Source organism: Lathamus discolor, chromosome 3, assembly GCF_037157495.1.
Source record: "Lathamus discolor isolate bLatDis1 chromosome 3, bLatDis1.hap1, whole genome shotgun sequence".
NCBI classification, from domain to species: Eukaryota; Metazoa; Chordata; class Aves; order Psittaciformes; family Psittacidae; genus Lathamus; species Lathamus discolor.
The window spans coordinates 150123954-150149595 of NC_088886.1; the positions used below are offsets into that span (position 1 = coordinate 150123954).

General features: G+C 44.9%; 1 protein-coding gene across 3 annotated transcripts in view; it reads left to right on the forward strand.

The window, feature by feature from the left end:
• PTPRE (protein tyrosine phosphatase receptor type E) overlaps positions 1-25642 on the forward strand; it is a 100607-nt gene that overhangs the window by 62549 nt on the left and 12416 nt on the right. For 2 of the 3 annotated variants that reach the window (XM_065672479.1, XM_065672480.1), the window contains exons 3-12: positions 4005-4114; positions 11738-11840; positions 12085-12158; positions 13991-14127; positions 19049-19139; positions 19660-19736; positions 20316-20352; positions 21034-21131; positions 22600-22719; positions 23166-23326. In XM_065672479.1, the coding sequence (XP_065528551.1) occupies positions 4012-4114; positions 11738-11840; positions 12085-12158; positions 13991-14127; positions 19049-19139; positions 19660-19736; positions 20316-20352; positions 21034-21131; positions 22600-22719; positions 23166-23326 (1001 nt within the window). In that variant the 5' untranslated portion in view covers positions 4005-4011. Of the gene's footprint in view, positions 1-4004; positions 4115-11737; positions 11841-11928; positions 12007-12084; positions 12159-13990; positions 14128-19048; positions 19140-19659; positions 19737-20315; positions 20353-21033; positions 21132-22599; positions 22720-23165; positions 23327-25642 lie in introns of those variants that run through there. The other variant, XM_065672481.1, reaches the window with a different exon arrangement.

The following is a 25642-nucleotide window of genomic DNA, read 5'->3' on the forward strand; positions in this document are numbered from 1 at the left end:
CAACAGAGCACAGCAACGGGTTTAGTAGTGTATTTCCTTAAATCCCAGGCTTTCTTCTTGAGCTGTTAGATCAGGTGAGGATCCAGTTCTGCAGCCAAAATAGGCATTAAGCACGTGTAGTAATCCAGTAACCCCTGAAAATAAAGCTGGTTTGGGAAGCTGGACCATTCCCTGTGGCACCTCCATGGGCTGTGTGAGAAGTGGTGGCAGCGATCCCGATGATGGGAAGAGCTGTGCAGCATCTTCACTGCCTCCCCTGATTCCTGAGCTGATCTCCTTGGTTCGCAATCAGGTTTCAAGTGAATCCTTGGCAGGATTTGAGTGAACTGTGCAATTTTACAGTGATTATTTTGGGTTCGGTCGTGGTATCAAGCCCTCTGTTGGACACAGACGCATTTGTCTATAGCAATGCAGACTTCTAAAGCTGTGATAGTCACAGGAATCTGGCACCTTTTTAAGTCTTCAGAGAATCAGAAATAGCCAAGAATCCTTCCCTGCATGGACTTCACTTGTCCATAAAGTTTAAGTGCCTGAGCCATTTACCCACACATATCCAGGAAATAAAGGCTGGAGATAGTAGGATATGAGTAGATAAAAGTGCATTGTATCCCCATACGGTTATGAAAGCAGTTCCTATTTCTTTTCCCAGGCAGGGCAGCAGTTGCCTTCCAGCAAAGCCGTGTAATAATGACAGTGTCTGTCTTTACCTGGATCTTTTCCTTTCTGATCTTATCTACAAGAGGCATCTTTTGTTGTACACAGTTGTCCTTTCTTGTTCTGCAGTGCTTTTCTACCTGCCTGTTCTCTCTGGAGGGTTGTCGTTGTTGTGGGTTTTACCTTCTTTACTGTTGTTTTCTAAGAGACTATCATGGAATTGTCATTTCTTGAGGGTGGAAAATGCTGCTGTGTCTGTAGTAGGGTGGTGTTTCGGTTCAAAGAATTATATCATTGTGGTCCTGTGTTCAAAGTACCTAAATACGCACGTATATGTAAATGTATATATATGGTAAAACTTACAGTGGTGTTACATGGTTCGGTTCTGAGTAATGCACGTGAGTGGTGAAAAGGGGATGTGAAAAGTGTTGTTTGAAATGTTTTTCATGCATTCGTTATCCAGGGATTATTTCTGTGGGATTATCACAGAACCCCAGCCTGGTTTGTGTTGGAAGGACCTTAAAGCTCCTCCAGCTCCAGTTTCAACCCCTGCCACGAGCAGGGACCCCTTCCACTGGAGCAGCTTGCTCCAAGCCCCTGTGTCCAACCTGGCCTTGAGCACTGCCAGGGATGGGGCAGCCACAGCTTCTCTGGGCACCCTGTGCCAGCGCCTCAGCACCCTCACAGGGAAGAGCTTCCTAATGAATTATCATAGAATCATAGAACAGTTAGGGTTGGAAAGGACCTCAAGATCATCCAGTTCCAACCCCCCTGCCATGGGCAGGGACACCTCACACTAAACCATCCCACCCAAGGCTTCATCCAACCTGGCCTTGAACACTGCCAGGGATGGAGCACTCACAACCTCCCTGGGCAACCCATTCCAGTGCCTCACCACCCTAACAGGAAAGAATTTCCTCCTTAGATCCAATCTAAACTTCCCCTGTTTCAGTTTGAACCCGTTACCCCTTGTCCTGTCACTACAGTCCCTGACGAAGAGTCCCTCCCCAGCATCCCTATAGGCCCCCTTCAGGTACTGGAAGGCTGCTATGAGGTCCCCACGCAGCCTTCTCTTCTCCAGGCTGAACAGCCCCAACTTCCTCAGCCTGTCTTCATATGGGAGGTGCTCCAGTCCCTGATCATCCTCGTGGCCTCCTCTGGACTTGTTCCAGCAGTTCCATGTCCTTTTTATGTTGAGGACACCAGAACTGCACACAGTGCTCCAGGTGAGGTCTCACAAGAGCAGAGCAGAGGGGCAGGATCACCTCCTTCGCCCTGCTGGTCACGCTCCTTTTGATGCAGCCCAGGATACGGTTGGTTTCTGGGCTGCGAGCACACACTGCAGCCGGCCCATGTTCATTTTCTCATCGACCAGCACCCCCAAGTCCTTCTCTGCAGGGCCGCTCTGAATCTCTTCTCTGCCCAGTCTGTAGCTGTGTTTGGGATTGCTCCGACGCAGGTGTAGGACCTTGCACTTGGCATGGTTGAACTTCATAAGGTTGGCATCAGCCCACCTCACGAGCGTGTCAAGGTCCCTCTGGATGGCATCCCTTCCCTCCAGCGTATCAACCGGACCACACAGCTTGGTGTCATCGGCAAACTTGCTGAGGGCGCACTCAACCCCACTGTCCATGTCAGTGATGAAGATGTTAAACAAGACCGGTCCCAACACCCATCCCTGAGGGACACCACTCGTTACCGGTCTCCATCCGGACATCGAGCCCTTGACCACAACTCTTTGTGTGCGGCCGTCCAGCCAGTTCTTTATCCACCGAGTGGTCCATCCATCAAATTGGTATCTCTCCGTTATCCCATGTTACATTGAAAGAAAGGATTTCCTAATGGTTCCAATTGTTATTCTAATGACTGCCAAGTTCCTGGGTTTTTTTTGGTGTGTCTGTAGTTAGGCAGCACTATTTAATAGCCTGTGGAAACTGTAACATTACACATATTAAACTGAAGCATGGGGGAGCTTTGTGGTGCAGTATTACGGTGGTTATAATTTTAGCAATGGATGTAGAGCCACCATCTGGATGAGTTTTGCCATTTGCGAGATACAGAACGTGATGTTTGTGTGTTATGCCAAAGAAAGTATATTTAAGTCAAGCAAGAAGACCTATTGGCAGCCTCTTGTCATTAATATGTTCATTAGGGACTGGAGAGATAGAAGGTGCATTAATAACAGCATATATATTTTCTACAAAAGCCTCTATTTAGAGGGACAGGAGTATTTCTAGACCAGCTTATTGATCTACAGCTATTAATTGCCCTGAATTTCTTTATAGTCTTCAAAGCAGCAGCACATTCTCATCACACTTGGTCTCTAATCTTCTCTACATTATTTATATATAAATAATAGAAGTTATCTTCCAGTCTGACAAACCCTGCAATTCTTTGTGTTTGGAAGGCTTTGGTGCAATGTTTTATAGCTCTCAGACTCACAGCTGTGGCAAGTATGTTCTCCCAAGGAGCGTATCTGTGAAGCATCCATCATCTGTCTGTCTGTAGAAGGTCAAGGATAAGGAAACTCTGAAACGTGCTTGTTACAGGTGCTTTAAACTTCATGGTTGTTGCTGGTCTGCTCAGTGGTAAAGGCTTTTCCCCTTTGTTTCAATCTCAAGGCTCCTGGGATGCCAGCATTGTTGGTCCAAGTTACACGCTGTAGTAGTATTGGCCACGTAGAGCCAAGTCCCTTAGACCCTTAAGGCAGGGTCTTGGGATGGTTTAGTGTGAGGTGTCCCTGCCCATGGCAGGGGGGTTGGAACTGGATGATCTTGAGGTCCTTTCCAACCCGAACTATTCTATGATTCTATGATTTTGGGCTCCTTTCCCCTCCCTGTGGCCACACTGCTCCTGCTCATGCTGTTTGCACAAGATACAATCTATTAATTACAGCAGGAACTACCAAAAATACATTAATTTTGCATTTATTCCCAAGGTTTACATTTATTCTCTGTATTCTGGCTGCTGATACTCCAGGATTTTTCTCCTTATCTATGGAAGCGACTTCCAGGCTCCTTGCCTCGGTGTCCTCATGTGTTTAATGGATGTGGAGTAGCTTTTTTGGCCCGATTTCTGTTGTTGTTTTTGAACTGAGCGTTGCCTTCCTGTTCCTGGATTTAAAAGGTTCTTAATGAATTCTTAGCGCATGCAACTGGTATTTTCCTTTTCCTTCCACATCAAAACTGAAAGTTAAGGGATAAGGCAATGGGAGAGAGTAAAACCAGGTTTTAACCCTTTCCTCATCTAAAGTAAACGCTGCTTTTTCATTTAGCTTTGTCGTGATGTGAGGAAAAAGCATAATAGCAATTTGACCTGAACGTTCCTCTTTTCCTTTCGCTTTCTCCTAGGTCCAGGATGGAACATTCCTGCTCGCTCCTGCTGCTCTGTGTTAGCGTTCTGTTTGCACAAGCTTTACCACCCAATGGAACCGAGTTGCCAAAACCAACAACAACAACAAGTAAGGACGTCACCTGATTTGCCGGGATGGGAGTGGATGTAGGAAGGAACTTGTGGCGAGGTCCCCCTGGTGACAGAGCCCTGCATGTTTTAACAGGACTTTGACCCTGCTGATGTGCTTCTGTTCTTGCCAGGTGACCTCTGTGTTTGAACTCCATGCAACTGGTGCTCTGTGCTTTACTTTCCCTTTCCCATCTATGGGAAATGCCAAGGATAGATTTGGGAGAGGTAGAGCAGCACAGGATGCCCCCTCTGCCTGGGCTGCAAGGTCTGCATGGCCCAGGAGCTGTCACTGTGGATCTCAATGTGATGTATGGGACCTGGACACAAATAATATGAAATAAAGAAATTATCGGTTACAGAACAGGATGAACATATCATGAGGAACTTAAGTCTTTAAGCATGTTATAGAAGCATAGAATAGTTAGGGTTGGAAAGGACCTCAAGATCGTCCAGTTCCAACCCCCCTGCCATGGACAGGGACACCTCTCACTAAACCATCCAACACAAGGCTTCATCCAACCTGGCCTTGAACACCGCCAGTGACGTTCTATGTTTTCTAATGATACCAGCTAAGGCAAGACTCGGGGAGATGGGTAATAGTGCCTAAGATTAGGTCAGGTGAAAAATGGAAAAGCCTTTTTCAAAGACCTGAGAGCAGTCTTCTTCTCACTGGTCCACCACAGCATCTCTTGTTCATCCTCATTTCTATTGTTTGGAATTTCTTCCTCTCGCTTCAAGCCCTCCTACAACTACATCCTAACTTATTACAGTCCTGGAGAGGGGTTCGTTCAAGTCAAACAAGGCTTCATTCTCTATTTAAGATATTGATCCTGCTGTTATGTTCTGTGATGTATTTTACTTGCATATAGTCCTTATCCTTCATAATCCTAGCTAGCTCCCTTCAGTATCCCTGTGCTGTTTAGGTGGTGGTAGTGTGTGATACCATGCTTGCATCAGAGGGGAAATTCCAAAGGGACGGCTGATTCCTGGGTTTGGTTGAAGGGAAATAAAGCTGATGATGTTCCATATAAACAGTGTGATGAAGTCATGATACGTTATCAGGTGATGGCTGTCGACACCCAGGCTTTATAGCAGGGTGGTTTTGTGGGTGCGTTGGTTGGTTTGGTTTGAATCTTACTGTGAACTTCAGACCCCTATGGAAGGAGAGCCCTGGCAGTGCTCAAGGCCAGGTTGGACACAGGGGTTGGAGCAAGCTGCTCCAGTGGAAGGGGTCCCTGCCCATGGCAGGGGTTGGAGCTGGATGAGCTTTAAGGTCCCTTCCAACAGAAACCATTGCAGGATTCTATGATTTCACCAAAATCTGAGTCTGGAGAACAGTGGCGGTGCAGCTGAGGTCTGCCCTGCCTGGTAACAGACCTCTGCAGCAGAAGTGGAGTCTTAGCAGGGGGTAAGGGCTCTGCCATCAGCAGCAGCTACAGTCTTTGTGTTGTTTTGCTTAGGGCTATCAAAAGAAATAAATTACTAATATCCATGAAAATTCAGCTGAGGATAAAGTTGCTATTAAATGGCTCTGATGAAATATCATCAAGTAGTTGTCGGTGCCCTGCTTCTTGGCAGGCTCCTGGAGGAGCAACAGAACAAGTTAATGAGATTGGTCTGAACGCGTAAGAATATGGGAATTGGGAAGGGGAAGTAACTTCTTAGTGGTATCGCTTCCCAGAACCAGTAAAAAGGGAGTTTCTCCATAGATGCGTGTTCATAGAGGCAGTTCACCTTCAAAGCTGTCCTGGATTTAAGTATGGTACTATGGATAAAAGTCATCTTATCCGTGTTTTAATTAAAATTCCATTTCCGTGGTACGCTTTAGAAATGATGAGTATGACTAAACTGTTTTTTTCCTAAGTATCAAAGCCTTCATTACTTTGCAGTGAGAAGCAAAGATGGGTTTTGGCTGATAGATAAGTACGTGCACACTGAAAATATACTGGTGTATGGGCAGTTCAAGGTAATAGGATCACCTAATTCATTTGATAACCATTTGATCTAATATATTGATAGCTAATACAGTGGTTTTTTAATACAAAAATAAAGATTTTTGATGTATCAGGAAAAAGGAAAACTTCATTTAAATGAATATGGCAAGAACTGTGGGATACCAAAGAAGATAATCTAGCTTTCCCTTTGCATGCTAATTTGATGAATGATCCAAAAAGATAAGATGCTTTTGATTCTGAAAGGAATAATTATGTTGTATTGCATGTCATTAGTTTAGCTGACTTGATTTTTAAAACCTTTGTTGAACGATCATGTTGGGTTTATTCCTATTTTAAACATGGGTAGCCAGTCTGTATGGTTCCAGGCCCGTTTTGCTCGCCACAAGAATGCCATGAAATTGGTACCACGAAATTTCCCTTTCACAAAATCAGAATATTCTGGGGTTTATTGCACTGCCATTTACTCAGTGTTCACCTGTATGAAGACAGGCTGAGGAAGTTGGGGCTGATCAGCCTGGAGAAGAGAAGGCTGCGTGGAGACCTCAGAGCAGCCTTCCAGTACCTGAAGGGGGGCTATAAGGATGCTGGGGAGGGACTCTTCATCAGGGACTGTAGTGACAGGACAAGGGGTAACGGGTTCAAGCTTAAACAGGGGAAGTTTAGATTGGATCTAAGGAGGAAATTCTTTCCTGTGAGGGTGGTGAGGCACTGGAATGGGTTGCCCAGGGAGGTTGTGAGTGCTCCATCCCTGGCAGTGTTCAAGGCCAGGTTGGATGAAGCCTTGGGTGGGATGGTTTAGTGTGAGGTGTCCCTGCCCATGGCAGGGGGGTTGGAACTGGATGATCTTGAGGTCCTTTCCAACCCAAAGTATTCTATGATTCTATGATTAAATAAATATAAGCCAGGATTTATTTATTTGGATTTGAATAAATAAATGGGTATTTCAAGCAGGTAGAACTTTATGCTATAGAATATGTGCAATGGACTGTTTATACATGATGCTGCCTGTAGCATTCAAATAATTCCTGGTTGCTAATATTTATCAGTTATCCAGTATGAATCATAGTCAGGATTCTTTTGCTTCCTCTTGTGTTTTCACTTCTTGTGTGGTTTAAATGTGGAAGCAGCCTGGGAGCTGCAGTACTAAAGCTTTTCAGTCCTTTCCAAATGTTTCAATTCCTTTTACTGTTTGCTCCATGAATATTTCATGGGTTTCATGCCCAACTTTACAGTTTCTTTCCACTACCAATGTATTAACACACAGAGGTGATGAATCCATTGGAGGGGTGGGAGGTTGAAAGGCAGCAAATGGTGCAGCTTTTGAGGCCCTTATTTCTGATAGTTTCAAGAGGTTAGTGGGTGTCTTTGAAGCCAACTCAAGCAGTGCATAGAAATAATAGTGTTTCGCTATGCCATAGCCAGAACGGGACCCAGAGATGGAGATTTTCATGCTGGATTTGTGGTGCTTCTTTCATGTAGAAATTGAGGCACCACCGGTTCTTCTTCCCTGTCTTTTTCTCTTGCCCTTCCTTTATTTACTTATTTTTGTAACTTGGGTTTGTTTTTCATCCATACCAAACCCATCTCCTGCTTATCAGCTGTATCTGCTGGTAGCTGCTTCCTCTCCACAGTCAAGTCACAGTGATTCTCTGCAGGGTTGGGATTTTCTCTTCTAAAGATAGAATGAGATGGCATAGTCTGGACTTGGTGATATCCCCATTGGCATGGGGGGCCTTCTGCCCAGTGACTACAGCACAATTGCAGCCGGTCCTCAAGCAGGCAGGGTGGCTTGATGAAAACAGAGAGGAGGAGAGTTCTGCTTTGATTCAGTTAACCTGTGGGTTTTCAGTGTATAGAAATCACACACTGACGTGCAAGAGGCTTAGTTAGAATCATAGAATCACAGGTTAAGGTTAGAAACGACCTTAAGCTCATCGAGTTCCAACCCCCTGCCATGGGCTGGGACACCTTCCATTAGACCAGGTTGCTCCAAGCCTGTTGTTGTGGGGTTTCTCCTGTGCTCATATAAACTCTGTCTTGTCTGTTCTTTGTCAATCACTGCAGTAATTCCAGGCACCTGGCTTGTTGTCTAGGGCAAACCACTCACCTTGCCTTCTTCATTTACTATTGTGGAGGGGGGGGAAAAGTGTTTTAAACACACTTATATTCAAGGACAATTTACCATTCAGTTCCTGCTTGCAAAGGAAGTGATCCAGGGATGAAGAAAATCCCAGTTTGGAAGAGCGTGAGGAGGCAGGGTGACGGGGCTGTTACTTGATGTGCATACACTGCTGTTAGTTCCCTATTTTCTTGTGGGTGCTTTTGTTTTTGACACATTCAGAAAGTGGGAACATCACAGCCCTGAGGGAAATGGTGATGTTTCCAGAAAGAGCCATTCAGTGGCTGGGCCAGCAGCACAGGGAATGAAGCCAGGAAGAACCCGTGAGTCATCCTCAGTGGGTGGCAGGGGGAAGCACAAGGGGTTTACACCATCCTCCTGGTGATAATCCTCCTCTCTTGTCAAGGGAAAAGTCACTGTTTCATTGTAATACTGAAAAATACCCTCCAGATGATCATTTTGGTGTGGTTTTGGACCACAGCACGCTCTGTGTTGAAGCAGGGGAAATAGTTCCCCAGTAGTAGCTGCAGTGGAGATGTGCTTTAGAGGATGTCTACCTCTTCTTCATGCATTTACTCCTATGTTTCAGTTTTTGAAGCAGCATTGATTAAAACAGTGTTTCAGGTCCGTCTTTCAGTTTCCCCTCAAAAATCCCATGTTATATGTAGTTGTGTTGGCCAAAGATCTTTCAGCCCCTCAGTGTGCAATGGCCTAAGCCCAGTTGTAACCTTCCCTTACATTTTAGGGGGTTACATCTTTAAAATTACCAATGCAGCTATAGAAGGAAATAGAGTTAATGAATGAAACTGTCGAAAACGACCCCGTGCCTTCCACCCGGGCTCTGCAGAGGTGAAGCCATTGGTGTGCCACTGCAAGGCTTTGAAAACAGATGTGCCCGTGTATGAGGAAGACGGGGCCGTTTGTGGGTTTTGACCTAATTTCCTTGTGAAATGGTAGGAGCAGAGGTGAGATCTTGCTGCATTAGTCATTGCAGGGCTGCTCTGTGCTTCACTAAGGAAACGGAGGCAGCAGCTTGAACAGCTTCTGGGTTGGACTGAGGTTGTCCGTGTTTGGGAATCAGTTTTCCAAAGACGTCTCCAAAGTGCGGTGTGGAGTACCTCTATTCTGAAGGGAAGAGATGGGTGATTTTTGTGTTGTGTAATGAGCAGAGGGAAATTTTAGTTCCCTCATGACTCAAAGTTGTTGTTTTTTCCCCGTTGTGTCATGGGTCTTGACACGGAGCCAGTGATGGTTCTAACACAAAACCCCAAGGCGGATCCCAAGATATGAGTTGGAAATACCTAAACTTAAAGTGGGCTAAAGCAGCTCCTTTTTGCTTATAAGAGGCAAAAACACCTAGTTTGTTTGCCATCCCTTGGTTTCTATAGAGAGTGTGTTATTGCTAAACACCACCCAGATGCTGTTAAGCTGTTCCTGGTGATGCATGTTCATCCACACACTGACAGTGATTTTCTGAAACCCTCTCAAGTGATGGTTTCTGATTGCAGTTTTGTCATGCCTGTCACTTCCATCTTTATATCCCACTTAAATGTCAGGTTTCGTGCATTTTACTGCCTTCCCTGTCTTTGTACTATTATGTTGACTTGAGATACCGTCTTTCCTTGTATGCCCCTAGTGCATCTATGCCTCTATAAAGGAAGCTTTTCTGTGCCCATATATCTTGTTTGAGCATCCAGAGGGTTTCCAGCTGCTCACAAGATACAACCCAACACTCATATCCAACAGCATCCTGGGCTGCATCAGAAGGAGCGTGACCAGCAGGTGGAAGGAGGTGATCCTGCCCCTCTACTCTGCTCTTGTGAGACCTCACCTGGAGCATTGTGTGCAGTTCTGGGGTCCTCAACATAAAAAGGACATGGAACTGCTGGAAGAAGTCCAGAGGAGGCCACGAGGATGATCAGGGGCTGGAGCACCTCCCGTATGAAGACAGGCTGAGGAAGTTGGGGCTGTTCAGCCTGGAGAAGAGAAGGCTGCGTGGAGACCTCATAGCAGCCTTCCAGTACCTGAAGGGGGCCTATAGGGATGCTGGGGAGGGACCCTTCATTAGGGACTGTAGTGACAGGACAAGGGGTAATGGGTTAAAACTTAAACAGGGGAAGTTTAGATTGGATCTAAGGAGGAAATTCTTTCCTGTGAGGGTGGTGAGGCACTGGAATGGGTTGCCCAGGGAGGTTGTGAGTGCTCCATCCCTGGCAATGTTCAAGGCCAGGTTGGATGAAGCCTTGGGTGGGATGGTTTAGTGTGAGGTGTCCCTGTCCATGGCAGGGGGTTGGAACTGGATGATCTTGAGGTCCTTTCCAACCCGAACTATCCTATGATTCTGTGATTGTATATGAGCTCTTTTCTATAATATTTCATGTGTTAGGTACTCCTATATATTTACTGTAATCTTGTGCTTGTCGAGGCCTGTGGCAAGATCTCTTCGAGATCTTCATTCCTGGGGTAATGGTTGGAGTTGATCTGAAAGGTCTTTTCCAACCTATTTGATTTTGTGATTCAAAAAGCCTTTGCTGCCTGTGGCAGGGGTTGGAACTGGATGAGCTTTAAGGTCCCTTCCAACACAAACCATTCCATGAGTTTATGAAAAGCAGGGAGCAGGGCTGTGTTTTGCTTGCTGGAGGCTAAGGTTTTGCTTTCTTAAATAAAATATATTGGGTTTTTAATGATTTCATGTGTTAGACGTTGAATTGCTCAGTAGAATGAAAAAGTTATAGAAGCATAATGAAACTGAGATGTAAAGGGTCACATACATAAACCCACTATTAATGGAAGGATGAGACTTGCAATATATACTAGATATAACAAAGATATACTTTTTAATCTTCATTCTAAGTACTTGTTAAAAGTTTCATAATTCCTACTGGTTCTTGATTTTTAATGTAATATAATATAACAATAGATAATATTCTATATAATATATATAGAATGTATAATATATATAATATGTTATGTTATATTGTATTGTATTGTATTCTATTGTATTATAATCCATAGAAGACAGTTTTCACTGTCCCCTCCTGCCTTCCCCTTCCACCATGCTCAGCATGTGCTTTAGAGCCTAGTACACCAGCAGCAGTGTTCTGGCCTGGTAAATGAGATGTGTTTAAAACACGTTGTACCTCTGGATTCAATATCATCTGTACAAAGGGTGGTGGTCTTGGGTATGTCTGTCTGGCTGAGAAACATCGGATGTGCATAGAAATATCCTCAATGGCCTTCAAATATAGCTTGGTGTCTTGCACCCATTAAACTTACTCTAATTACAAGTAAAATCTTTGCTTAACCACTCATTCCAAACCATCCTTGATCTTGTCAGCAGCAGGTGGTTTGGTTGTGCTTTTGAAGGGGTGAAAAGAGAACAGTGAAGGAATCGAGCCTTCAGTTTCAGCTTTGCATATATTAAACAAATAATGATGCTTTTAGGAAGTACAAGCCGTTCATTGCACAGGACCACAGTATTTTGGCACAGCTCCTGTGCCAGCTCAGGCAGTCCGTGTCTGTAACGTTCCCTGTGTTCGACCCGCAGACTCTACAGAGGAGAACCATTTACACAAGGACCTGCTCACTTCAATGCTGATCCTGCTCCTGGTCTTCATCATTTTCATCCTGTTGGCTGGGTACTTTTTCAGGTAGGTGTGTGTGGAGCTCCGCGTGCAGAAGTAGCTCAGCCTTGTTTCGATATGATCTAACAAGGAAATGAAAGGCGTGCTTATGGTGCGGCAGGAGCCTCCATCGCAGCACAGGGGCGGCTCTTGCTGTGAAGATGAACAGAAAGAGCTTCTCCAGAATTACATGGTTGGTGATCAGTGGTTTAGGAAAACGCTCGTTGCCTTTCAACAGAGTTACTCAGATTCATGGCTGTGTGTATTTCAGGTTCAGAAGACACAGGAAAGCTGTTGTCAACTCCGGGGACAAAAAGATGCCAAATGGGATCTTAGAAGAACAAGGTACAGAGAGATTTGCTTTCCTTCTCACTGAGAATTTTGCTTGTGTTACGGGTTTGTTTGCTAGTTTGAGTGAACCTGCTCTAGTGGAAGGTGTCCCTGCCCATGGCAAGGGGTTGGAACTGGATGAGCTTTAAGCTCCTTTCCAACACAAACCAGTCTGGGATTCTATGATTTATTAGGGATTCGGTTATTCAGTTATGTTTGCTTTTTATTAATAAAGTAAGGGTTGTTATTAAAGAGAAGACACTAAAAAAGTAGAGTATTTTAAGTATATTTAAGTATATCCATATATAACCTTAACTTTCAGTTGTTGGCTTCAAAGAATTTTCACTCTAAGTATATATTTCTTTGTAAATGTTTCTCGTGCCCTTTCTGTGTGTTTTATTAGGATGCCAGCTGAGATCCAGGTTTCTGGCATTGTGATCTTTTCATTTAGAGAAGAAAATGGCGTTTCTTTCTTAAATTTCTTCTTAAAATGGGGGAAAAAGGGTCCTTAGCTCCTTGTGAAATTACTTGCTGGTTCCTGAATGTAAAGAGAAAGAAGGAAAAGGGTAAGAGAGGGCAGCGTTTGAAGCCAGCAGCCCTACAAGAAAACACTCTCAGGAGCTGAAAATGTTTTCCAGTGGCTTTTTTAATGTGCTGGATTCGGTTCTGTGAGCAGGGAGCCCTTTGGGTGGGTTCTGACCGAGCCTCAGTTCAAAGCTAGCCAATGTGGAGGGGCTGTTTGGTTCTTGCTTACAAATTGTGTTAGCCATGACAAAGAGAAAAACTGAGTTCATGATAAGAAGAGTTCCCTTTGTGCTTTGTGCCAGTTCCACGTTGCTGCAGTGAACTGCAGAGCGGGTTAACAAACACGGTGGCAGTCGTAGATCAAACCTCTAAATATACCCATTGGCTTCCTGTTGGGTCGGTGGTTGTGCTCAGGAACCCTGGTGAGCGCGGTTTGGACATCCCCGCGGTGTTCTGGCACCAGATAATGCCTTTTGGTGATGGGTGGTTAGTAGAGGAACCACCAAGTTGTAGTTTGCAAGCATGGCTGCTGGAAGTCACCTTGTCATTGTCAGCGTGTAGGGAAGTGGTCTGCCTTTCTCTTTGCCGTCAGTTGTAGATAAAGCTTATCTTCACCATGCGGTGGGCTTAATCCCTCCACTTCTTCCAGCCCCGTGGGGATGCTCACTGCAATTTCTCGGTGGCCAGTTTTGCTCCTGAGGGCTATGAAAGCAGAAGAAGGTGTCCTGGGGCTTTATTTCCCCATGTGAAGCAAGGTCTTGGCAGCAAGAAGCATCCACAGCAGGCCCCATACCAAACTGTGCTGGGGCAACTGAGAGCAACAGCTTGTCTTGGGGCAGTTACTGTTTGCTGCCAAGTTGAAGATGATGATGTTGTTATTACTCTTTATTATTATCAGTATTATTACTAGTGCTACTGTTATTATTTCCCCTTCACAAGTGAAATAATCTAGCAGCATCCCTTTTGTAGTAGATGCTAAAAGTTGTCCCTGCAGACAGCAGAGCAGCTTGGGGTTGGCACACTCTTCATCAGCAGAAGGAACCTTCTCCTTTTCTAAATACAACTCAGTCACATTTTTCATCTGTTGTAAATAGAGACATCATTAATTTTAACAATATGGTTCTGCCTGAATTTATTCTGTTCTCAAAGCAGCTCCTTGGCCTGTGGTTTTGGTTTCTTATTTCATTTAAATAAGCTTTATCACTGGTTGAAGTCTCATGTGGGAAGTTCCTTTTGGCATCTTCTAATTAATTCGGTTGGAAATAACTTATTATCTGTTGCTCTGGACATGCCTTTAACACGAACGTTCCTTGTACTGACAGAACAGCAACGGGTCATGCTGCTCAGTCGGTCTCCCTCGGGCCCCAAGAAGTATTTCCCTATCCCAGTAGAAAACCTTGAAGAGGAGATACGGATGCGATCAGCGGATGAAGGGAAGCTCTTCCGGGAGGAATTCAATGTAAGTTCTCATTGTGGAGTGAAAAGTGGGGGGAAATCCGGACATCAGCAAATATTCATTATTCTGTCAAGAGTGTTTGGTGCGTGATGCTGGTATCTCAAAGTCTTGGCTTCCGTATATGCTCCGTGGTGTATGGTAGCCCTTTATCTGGACAAAATCCATAACGTTAACTGCTGTATGATGTGGTGGTGCCAAACTGGTAGTATATGAACTGCTTGACACTTGCTGACGTAGAAAGATGATCTTTAGTGTTTGCCTGAAACTGGAGAAAAGGAGAATTGAATATGACTGTCCTTAGCATCGATTTTCTTTATGGTGGTGTAGGGCTTTTTGGGACTCGGAGTATTCTGCCTCTATGGGAAGTACTTAGAGAAGACACAGTGTGGCCTTTGATATCGCTATAGCAAGGTTTGACTTTACTGGGGGGGATAATTTGACCTTTTGCTCTTTGTTACCATCCCATCACTTCCCCCTCTGCAGCACCCTATGCCCTAGCACATTCATTTCTCTGAAGCATCTCAACTTCAAGGTTTTTTCCTTCAACGTGTTACCTTGGTCAGAAAAGAGGTTTTATTTTCTGCCCATACCCTGAGCTTTAGTTGTGTGCGGTCATATAAATGAGTCGTAACTGAAGCCTGCGGTGAGCTGCTGCAGGGCCAGTTTTGGTGGACAGATCGTGTGATGGATTTCTCACACGCCTGCATTTGGGGCCCTTTCCGTGCTTTTTATTATTTCTGTTCACTTCCCATCACAGCAGAAGCAAGTAGCTTAAATGTCAAATCTGGAGTTGTCAAAGAGCCGATGCACACATTGATTAGACAGTCTGTTAAGCCACCTTCTTAATTGGTAGCATATTTATATCTGCAGTTTGGTTGATGATATATTTAAACCACACAATTTCAGTGCCATATCAGAGAGGGGGGATTGTGGAGATACTTATCAGAGTTGACAAAATGAATGTGAAAACTCATTTGAGGAGATGTGTGTGTGTGAATTTTGACTCTCCTGATTAATTCGTTCTGTAGGAGCCAAACAAATCATCTGTTTTTACATTTAAAACCTGCTTTGCGTGGATCATTTTCTGCACCATGCTGTGGGGGTGTGAATTTGTCGGAAAACTGGGGGTCCAGTCCCCATAAATAAGTACTCCAAGCGGTGATGGTACATAAAGTCTGATCAATGCTTTATGTGGGTTCATCTGTCCCTGCTCTATCTCCTGTGGCAGCTTGCATGGATGTATGAGCTGTTTGCTCGATCCTGAGAGAGGAAGAAAGGGTGAAAGACAGATGAAAATCAGAGTGATTGATATTGATGACAGAGAGATAACCAACAGAAGTCAGTTATTGCAGCACTGGAAGGAAAGGGGCTGAGAGATCAAGAGCCACCAGCACAGACATCTGCATGATAGCATCTCCTTCAGAGCATCCCCCAGAGCTCAGCTCCATCCTCCCACCAGCTGAGGTTACACTTCTGTCTGCCCCTTGAAGCCATAGGTGCCAAATCCTGCAGGTTTTTGGTGGGTCCAAAGCTGTCCCCTTTGCTCAAGGTGCTGGTTGGGAGTGGACCCTGACTGCAGCACTAGGCTGGGGATGCTCAGCTGAGGGGGATGCGTTGAGTGATCTCTGCCCATTGTGGTCTTTGCTTCACACAGCCTGATCTGACATGTTGGGGGTCAGGCGTATTTGGGAATGCACATACAGGGTCTCCATTGGGAATTTCAAGCAGGTTTAGATTGAAAATGGTGAGTCCATGAGCCAGTATTGGATAGGCACATGAACCAGCCAACGAAATCTGGTCCCAAGTGGTTGTTTTGGTGAAAAAGAGAAGAAAGCAAGTGCTGATAGATGAAGTCGTGCAGTGGATAGAAAGGATCTTTGAGGACAGTTCTCCTATGTGCCTGATGGTATTCTTCAATACTTCTGATTTTATCCACAAAGCCTAAATTACCCTTAAGAAGTAAATTGCACTTCTTGCACTTGTGCACTAACCAAGATAGCAAATGCTCCTTCTACTCTCAATTGCTTCATTTTTAATTACTTGATTCCTTTGTGAACACAGGGGATTGGGAAAATGGTGTTCTTTCTTCAGAGGGAAAAAAGAAAATCGTCATAAAGCCCCCACATTCCTTTCTGCGTGGGCCTTTAGAATCATAGAATAGTGAGGGTTGGAAAGGACCTCCAGTTCCAACCCCCCTGCCATGGGCAGGGACACCTCACACTAAACCATCCCACACAAGGCTTCATCCAACCTGGCCTTGAACACTGCCAGGGATGGAGCACTCACAACCTCCCTGGGCAACCCATTCCAGTGCCTCACCACCCTCACAGTAAAGAATTTCCTCCTTAGATCCAATCTAAACTTCCCCTGTTTACTTCTATTTCTCATCCATACTGCAAGATGAGCTGGGTGTTGGATGTTTGTGGTTGGTTACCTATCGCCTTGATTTTCAGATGAATGTCTGAAAAACCTTCCTGTAAGAAACTGCTTTAAAAATCACCCTTTTGACTTGACTGAGATGTCCCTGTGGCTTGTTCTGTGAGAAAGAGGAGGAAATGTGCTCATGCTGGGGGAGATCGAGCCACTCAGAAGCCTCCTGTGAAGGGGGAGCAGATAAGGCTGTGGTAGCAGCAAATGACCCAGCACCACCAAGACTCATCAGTGCCTTGTGATTCATGTAGTGATGGAGAGGACACAATGAAGTGCATCCCTGATGAATCGCATCCTCTGCTCTGGACAGGGGTGGGATCAGCCGACAGGGCTGTGCTTTGCACTGGGCTTCAACATCTAATCTGGGTCATGCAATGCTGAGTTTTCTAGGAAAGACATCAGGGCTTTTCAGGAATAAGTAGCAGGAAATGTTCCTTACAGAATCCCAGCCTGGTTTGGGTTGAAGGGACCTTAAAGCTCATCCAGCTCCAACCCCTGCCACGGGCAGGGACCCCTTCCACTGGAGCAGCTTGCTCCAAGCCCCTGTGTCCAACCTGGCCTTGAGCACTGCCAGGGATGGGGCAGCCACAGCTTCTCTGGGCACCCTGTGCCAGCGCCTCAGCACCCTCACAGGGAAGAGCTTCTTCCTTAGATCCAACCTAAATCTCCCTTGTTTATTTCGGAGGTTTTCCATTATTTTGCCAGAGATAATTACTTTTCACGTGTTTTCCACATGAAGATGCAGAACTTATCTGGCTCTTGACTGGGAATTTGATGCCTGGATGTTGAAAGCGGAAGGATTCGTGTTTGAAGTGCTGATGATGTTGGTTTATGCAAAATGTAAATTAAGTTTCTGTGTTTTATAAATCGTAAATGTATTTTTAATTAGCAAAACCCTGGGCTTCAAATAAGGAATCAAGCAGTTTGCTGGGAGCAGCTTTCATTTTTAACTCTTTATTTTACATTCCCTCCCCTTTACTTACATTCACAAGTCAAAGTGATATTTAACAACCCAAACCCACAGGTGCACGTTGCCGTTTCCTCTCTGGTGGTAGTGAAGTCCTCCCCATACACCCCCCCGCCTTTCATGTTATGTCACCCTTACAACACGGGTTGCTGCTTTTAAGGGGAAATTCCAAGCCCAGCTCTCTGCCAGGCAAGCAGTGTGCTTGCTTTAAGCTCTGCAGTCGCTGACTATTGTTTTCCCTTCCCCAATGTGATCCACACTGGGTGGTAGGAGGCAGAAGAAGGGTGGGAGAAGGTGGTTGTGCATTCCCAGTGGGGTTTTACCTTAGTGGGGTCCAAGATGCTGACATTGGGTTATTTATGAGTTCAAAACAAGAAGCTTGATGAAATCCAGTTGTTGTTCATGCAGTTTGCAGGGAGGGCACAGCTAAAAGCACAGGGCAGAAGCCTCGTGCCATGTCTCTTGATGAATGGCGTGTATCTGACTCTCCCCTTGCCCCAGGATCTCTGTTACAGCCTGAGCTCAGTGGTGGTGTCTCCACAGCTCCTGCCATGCTAGCGAAGGGGCTCCATATGGGGCACTTCCTTGTTTTCATGCTTATGGTATCACAGAATAGTTTGGGTTGGAAGGACCTTAAAGATCATCCAGTTCCAACCCCTGTAATGAGCAGAGACATCTTCACTTAGACCAGGTTCTGGGAAACACATCCAGCCTGGCCTTGAATGTCTCCAGGGATGGCGCATCCACCACCTCTCTGGGCAACCTGTGCCAGCGTTTTACCACCCTGGCTGTAAAGAATTTCTTCCTCACATCCAGCCTGAACCTCCCCTCTTTTAGCTTAAACCCATCACCCTTCACCCTCTTCCTCTGTGTTTCTTCCTTCCATTTGATTGCTGTGCAAGAGCGTTGGGTTTGGTTGTTGTTGTTTGGGGTTCTTTTTCAGCTCGACTAAATTTATCTGCAGCCTCAGATCTTGCTGATCCCTTGCAGAATTTGATGTGTGCTCGCACAGCAACTTCCCGCATGAAAGAACTGTGATTTATGTTCTGTTTCCTTCCCTTATACCAGTGTTGGGCCCTCACCTGTGGACCTCAGCACGGTGTTTGATACTGAACGTTCTTCGCAGCGAGCTATTACCCATCAAACCCTATGTTGTTGAACCAACTGTTGTGGCTAAAAGTAGGAGCGGAGCGCGGCGGAGCATCACATCCACGCGCTGGGTCATGGCGCTGTGAATCACCGCGGCAGATGGCAGCTTCGTTTCCTAAATAACTCTGATCTCTGGCTGGGGGGGGGAATTGCTTCTGTCTCCAGAGCTGCTGAACTCGTCCTCTGGAGCGGAATCTGCCAGGATGTAGTTTCCTGTTATAGTGAGTTACTGCAAAGAAAGTTCAAAGCCAGTGGTTTAATTCTGTTGGATGCAGGGCAATGTGTATGGATGCAGATTGTCACTAAGCCACGTGCAGTCAACAGTTAACTGTTTTCTAACCCATTGACTTCTCTATTTGTGGTTTGTTTTTTTTTCAGTCCTTAACATCTGGATATGTGCAGGGAACATTTGAAATGGCAAATAAGGAAGAAAACAGGGAGAAAAACAGATATCCCAACATCCTGCCATGTAAGACATTACCTTTTCAATCAGAGCATTACCTTATCAATCAGAGCATTAACTCTGGCACTGTGCAGGCTGTAGTAGTGTTCATTTGCTGCTCAAGTAATGCAATTTCACTGTTCACAAATGTTCTTTATACAGTGTTTTGTGGCATGTCTCTAGTATTGATCTTCTCCTGTTAGGCTTTACTATAGTGGTTGTACAGTGCTGTTCTATAAGGCGCTCATGGGGTTCTACCAGAATACACTGTGTCAAGTGGATATTTTAGGATCTCAGTTTAGTTTGGGGCAAGCAAACATGGAGAAGTTTGAGCTGCCAGTACTGCAGAGCTGCAGTGACAGTGACCTCCAGGTTGAGAGCAATGCAAAGGGCTTAGGGAGAAAGCTTATTGATGAGAAGTAGGGGCAATACAGGAGAGAGCCATTTTGGGTGAAGTGTGTGCTTAGCCCGGCTTCCTGCTTGCAGGCAAATAACATATTTCAGATTGATAAACATGCAAACATGCTTGTAATGTGTTTTCTTCCAGATGACCATTCCAGAGTGATTTTGAGCCAAATCGATGGAGTCCCACCTTCAGACTACATTAATGCATCATATATAGATGTAAGTTCAGTCTCCCCCAAGCCTGTGTTTGTGCTGGGGGTTGTCTGACACAGGGGCAGGACGCTGCCCTTGGCCTTGTTGAACTCCACGAGGTTCACATGGTCCCACCTCTCCAGCCTGTCCAGGTCCCTCTGGGTCCCATCCCTTCCCTCCAGCGTGTTGACCGCACCACACAGCTTAGAATCATAGAATCATAGAATAGTTAGGGTTGGAAAGGACCTCAAGATCATCCAGTTCCAACCCCCTGCCATGGGCAGGGACACCTCACACTAAACCATCCCACACAAGGCTTCATCCAACCTGGCCTTGAACACCACCAGGGATGGAGCACTCACAACCTCCCTGGGCAGCCCATTCCAGTGCCTCACCACCCTCACAGGAAAGAATTTCCTCCTTAGATCCAATCTAAACTTCCCCTGTTGTGTTATTGGGAACTTGCTGAGGGTGCTCGATCCCACTGCCCATGTCACCAACAAAGATGTTAAACAGCACCAGACCCAATACTAAAGAATAAGTATTTTTCTGCTGGCATATGTTGGCATTTCATCTTTTAACTTCTCTGATTATTTCTTTCTACAGGGTTATAAAGAAAAGAATAAATTTATCGCAGCACAAGGTAATGTATTCTCGTTTCTCTATTCTCTACACCTTATGGCTGAACATTCAATCTTAGATGTGTTTTCAAGGTTATTTTCAGCTGCAGATTGTGGCCAAGTGTGAGGTGGGATTTAGAGGTTAGTTTTGGAACCAAATAGCAATGAGTGTGAGGTAATACACTGCGTTTAGACCTGCAGATACTCTGAGTGAAGAGGCTCACCTTGCCCCCTCAACTCCTGCTTTACTTCTCTTAAAAATTGATGTCTCCTGATTCTACAGCAATCCTGCTATGGAAATGAGCATTTTCACAAGAATTCTTATGCTGGTTTAGCCACAAATTTGGGGAACGAGACAATACAAAACAATAGCTGCCCCTGTCCTTCAGAAATCATAGAATCCTAGACTGGTTTCGTCTTAAAGCTCATCCAGTCCCAACCCCTGCCACAGACTGGGACACCTTCCACTAGAGCAGCTTGCTCCAAGCCACTGTGTCCAACCTGGCCTTGAGCACTGCCAGGGTTGGTTCCTGTCCTGTGCAGCAGGATAAGCAGCTCTCAGACAATGTTGGACCTCGGTATGGGGAGAACTGTAATGTAAAAATACTAAATGATGCTGCTGCCATAGTCTGCTTAATAGAGTGTGTTTCAAGAGAGAAGACTGCTACAAACATATGTTTGAGTGTATATGCTTCTGTCTGCAGGACCAAAGCAGGAAACAGTTAATGATTTCTGGAGGATGATATGGGAGCAGAAGTCAGCCGTTATCGTCATGTTAACCAACCTGAAAGAAAGGAAAGAGGTAAAGAGCTTTGATTTGCTCTGAGATGTCTCTAGGAGAGCGTGCTCCAGAAGCAGTCGTGACTGCTCAGCATCTGGCCAGTCATGTTTTTGACTACTTTCTTCTCCAGCCCCTGTTAGCACATGGGGGTTTCTACTCATACACGTATTTTTCATTTCCAAAATACAAATTCATACAAACTGACCTGAAGGAAACTATTCCAGTAGCTAATTTTGTCCTGCATAGCCCATAACCAAAAGCAAATGCTTATGCCTGAGCTTTTATCACACCATAAGGCTGTGCTTTTGGGTGGGTTTGGTTGGAAATGAAGATAAAAACTGTTAATTTTCCTCCGTATTATATTTCAAATACCTTCTAGCACATGCACAAAACAAGCCAAAGCTGCTGCTTTATGACAGTAATGCTGTTCCTTCCTGTCCCCCCCATCCCTCCTCATGCGCATCTTGCTGCTTGCATTGTGTGACTTTCTACTGGCTGAATGCTGAGACACACACGACAAGTGTGAAACATTGAACTCCATTCCTGCTTCTCCTGACTTGAGAAGCTAAGTTAAAATATTAAGGACATGAACAGCAAGAAACATGAAAGATACTCTTTAATTATCTCCTTATATTTCCTTTTCCCCTGTGAGACTGTTTGGCGCACTGAGCATGCTGCATCCTTACTTGAAATACATCTAAAATCAGCAAAAACTTACACCTTAGGAAAAAAGCTTTGTTTCCCAAGTGGTTGTGGGAATGGGAGGAGGCAGAAACCACCCAGTAGTGGAGAGCCAGGCTTCTCTTGCCCCTCAAGGGCTCCTGCCAGTGGAGAAATATGGGGATAACGAGGTGGATGAGGAGATGGAAGAGGACGCAGTTGTGAGACATTGCAGAATCGTATCATGGTGTAAAAGTTGGTTTTCATACCTATTCTGTGCATTTTTTACAGTAACAAAAATATAGTGCAGATACCGTCAGCTCAGTGCAGTCATGAGGACAGGCGTTCCTTGTCTGCCTCTTTGCTGTAGTACTTCTGCCTTGTTCTACTATTAACTTGATGAAGCTATTTACTATTAGTTTGATGAACCTCAAACAGCAAAGGCAGTCTGTAAGTAGAGCCCATTCCCAGTATGAGAAGCCAGCACTGTTAAATCTGGATGTTCCAGATAAGGAGTGCCTTGCATTTCATACCTAGAAATTAGACTCAAGACATCACAGTCCCCATTTTAGGTACCCCCTAACAAAAAACCCGTGCAACCCAAAAGCTGTTTAGGTCTGGCTAGGTTAAAAAACAACTCCAAAGCTGTTCTCACCTTCTCTGCATAAATTTAAACATCAGCAGCACTAGCAAAGTGTTAAAGTTGGGTTGTGCCAGATGAGAAACTCTGCAGAACTGTATTCATACTTACGTATCCTATCCTCATTGTTTTATGAGTAACCGATAATGAAAGCAGGCTTACTATTAAACTCACTGTGTGTTTGAACAGGAAAAATGTTATCAGTATTGGCCTGACCAGGGGTGCTGGACTTATGGAAATATCCGTGTGTCCGTGGAAGATTGCATAGTTCTGGTAGACTACACCATCCGCAAGTTCTGTGTCCAGTCAGTAAGTATGGGCAGTGCTCCCGATGGGAATTCGTTTTCATTTTGAAAGCAAATTGTTATGATGTCAAATACTTGCTTAAAAGAAACTCAGGGAATCTGAGTGCCCAGAGCAGTTGTGGCTGCCCCATTCCTGGCAGTGTTGTTTGTGTTGGGAGGGTTTCCATGGTTTGGGTTGAAGGGACCTTAAAGCTCATCCAGCTCCAACCCCTGCCGTGGGCAGGGACCCCTTCCACTGGAGCAGCTTGCTCCAAGCCCCTGTGTCCAACCTGGCCTTGAATAATCTATGGTACTTTTACTCTGCGTTTGTATTTTACATACGCTGTAAACTTCCTTGAGTCAGGCTCTAAATGTTGCAGGAATTGGTTCACAAATAACCACAGCAGTTTATATATAAACCTTTGCAGGAAAAATGAAGTGTCAAACTTGAGCTCTGTGTGTTTCCTGCAGCTTCATGATGGTTGTAAAGCTCCGAGGCTTGTTACACAGCTTCACTTCACCAGCTGGCCTGATTTCGGGGTGCCTTTCACTCCTATTGGGATGCTGAAATTCCTGAAGAAGGTCAAAACGTTGAATCCTGCCCATGCTGGACCCATTGTGGTTCACTGCAGGTATGTATGTGCTCCTCAAGCCGTTCTCTTAGCTTGGCCTGTGGTTACACGTGGAATATCAAGGCTAAATTGTAATCTGCTCATAGGCTATGGAGTGTGTGTATCTGTATATATATATATATATGTATTTGCTTACGTATTTATATATGTAAAAGGCAATATAATACAATATAATATATATATTATGTAATATACTGAGCTTTTTGAGAGCCCAGGGTAAAAACCATTCCAGAACATCTTTGCTGTCGCTTTAATACTCAATCAGAAGTTGTTGTTCCGTTGCTTGTTTCTTTTCTATCCATGAGTGCTATCCAGTGTTTGGTAGAAACATGATTCTTTGTCAGAAAAACAAGACTCGTAATGCAACTCTGTGACCTTTGCCACTAAAGGCTCCTCTGGGAATTCATCCCCCACTTCTCCCACAGTACAATTGCAGTTTGCTATGTAAATCATCCATTAAATGCCTAGAAAGTCTGGAATAAAGACTTGCATTTAAGAGGCTTCAATGCTGCAATTTTAAGAATGTCCCACATAGCAATGCAGAACATATTCCCACTCGTTCGGTCACACACACATGAACATCCTGCTATTAAAGCCTTGTGCTAAACTGTTTGAATTCTTGTGGTAATGAGACCACAAACTAAAACTCCAGAGCAGTTTTAAGAGACTAATTGCAATCTCTATAGCAACTGGAAGCTCACAGCTGAGCAAGAAGTGTCTTTTCAGGAACAATTATCATAGAATAAAAAGAAGCTTCATCTTTCTGGGCCGTATTTTAAGGGAATGGTTGTAGATTCCTGTGCTTTGTCTCTTTTTCTCTTGCTTGTATCAGACACTTAGAAATTCACTCCAAGAGTTGTTGAAGTGTGTGCTAGTGAAAAAGAGCATGTTTGTCCTGGCCAAGCCAGCCCTTGTGGTTCTCCATTGCCATCCAGATCTCATCGTCTCTCCCAGGTGTCATATATAAGAGGCTTAAAGAAAAGCATTAAATGGGAAAGGAGATTTTAGTAGTCTCACATAGTCTTTCCTTTGAGAAAGCCACAATGTTTTTATACCCTTTTACCATGATGTTCTGTGGAGACTGGTATTGGGTTTGAGCTTTATTTTGCACCCACAGGAAATTCTGTACTTAGTTTAATTAGCAGAATTAGAGACAAAATAAAGGGAAATGTAAAATAAACTCAATAAAAATCTGCAGAGATTTAGATACAATGAAATGTAATTGTCCAATGGGACACAGCAGCACCGGTATGTGTCAGTGCTGGGGGCTGGTGCAGCGCTTCAGCCTGTGTGAGGAATAGAGGACCAGAGAGGTGACACTTCATTTCCGTCACGGCTCAGGATGTGACACTGTTGAATTGTTGAGAAGAGGAAAGGGAAACTCATCGAGGGTGAGTAACCATCCAGTTTTAGTGAGCCTTTATACAAACATCACCCAGAAACTGCTCATGCGGAGTCTTTTGGGAGTTAATAAAACACTAAGTTAGCATTTGGAAGGAGCAAAGAACAGATAGAATGAGGGGAAACCAGGATTTTCTGCCTGTTTTTTTTCCCAGAAGTTTTCAGGAATACAGTTTTTGAGTGAGCAGAGAGCTCCACTGAGGAATGGCTGAGTAACGGAATACCCCAGCATAGGCTAAGGATGGATGAAAGGGAACTTGCAAGGCAAATGTCAAGGTTGGCAAAATTACCAGCTTCAGCAGGAGCATACAAGGATTGAATTTAGCACTGCTCAGAAGTCAGGTAACCTTGGGAGAGGGGTACAGGGATAGAATAAGGATATGTGAAATGGGATTGTGTACGTAAAAGGAATATACGTGAGGAAGCTGAGCGTGGGGTTCAGTGCGTAAAAGCTCACAACAGAGGGCAAGTGTGAGCTGGCAATGGGTGACCCATGCTGAGAGGTGGCTTCCAGGACACATCAGGAAGAGGAAAGTCTCCGTAAACTGTGAGTCATGACACTAGGACTTGAGGTGAACTCATCCAGCATGACAGAGGTCAAACGTGATTGAAAGGAAGTGAGAGGGCAGGGAGCTTTGGCCGCCTTGGGGTGGGAGCTGCGGTGACCCATGGTCCATGGCCACAGAGGGGCTGGGGAGAAGGTGTTTGCATTGGGATGTGGCTGGGCAAGGAGAGCGGGGAGCCTGCCAAACCTATCATTAAACACAAAGGCATTTAGAGGCAGAATGTTATACCAGGGTTGTTGTCTGTGAAGAAGTTGTGTGAAGTCTTGGTGGAGGTCCATGGTACTCCATGGGTCTGCTTGTCTCCATGTGGGACAGGAGGACCTGGGGCACAGGTTTCACATGGCGTTTG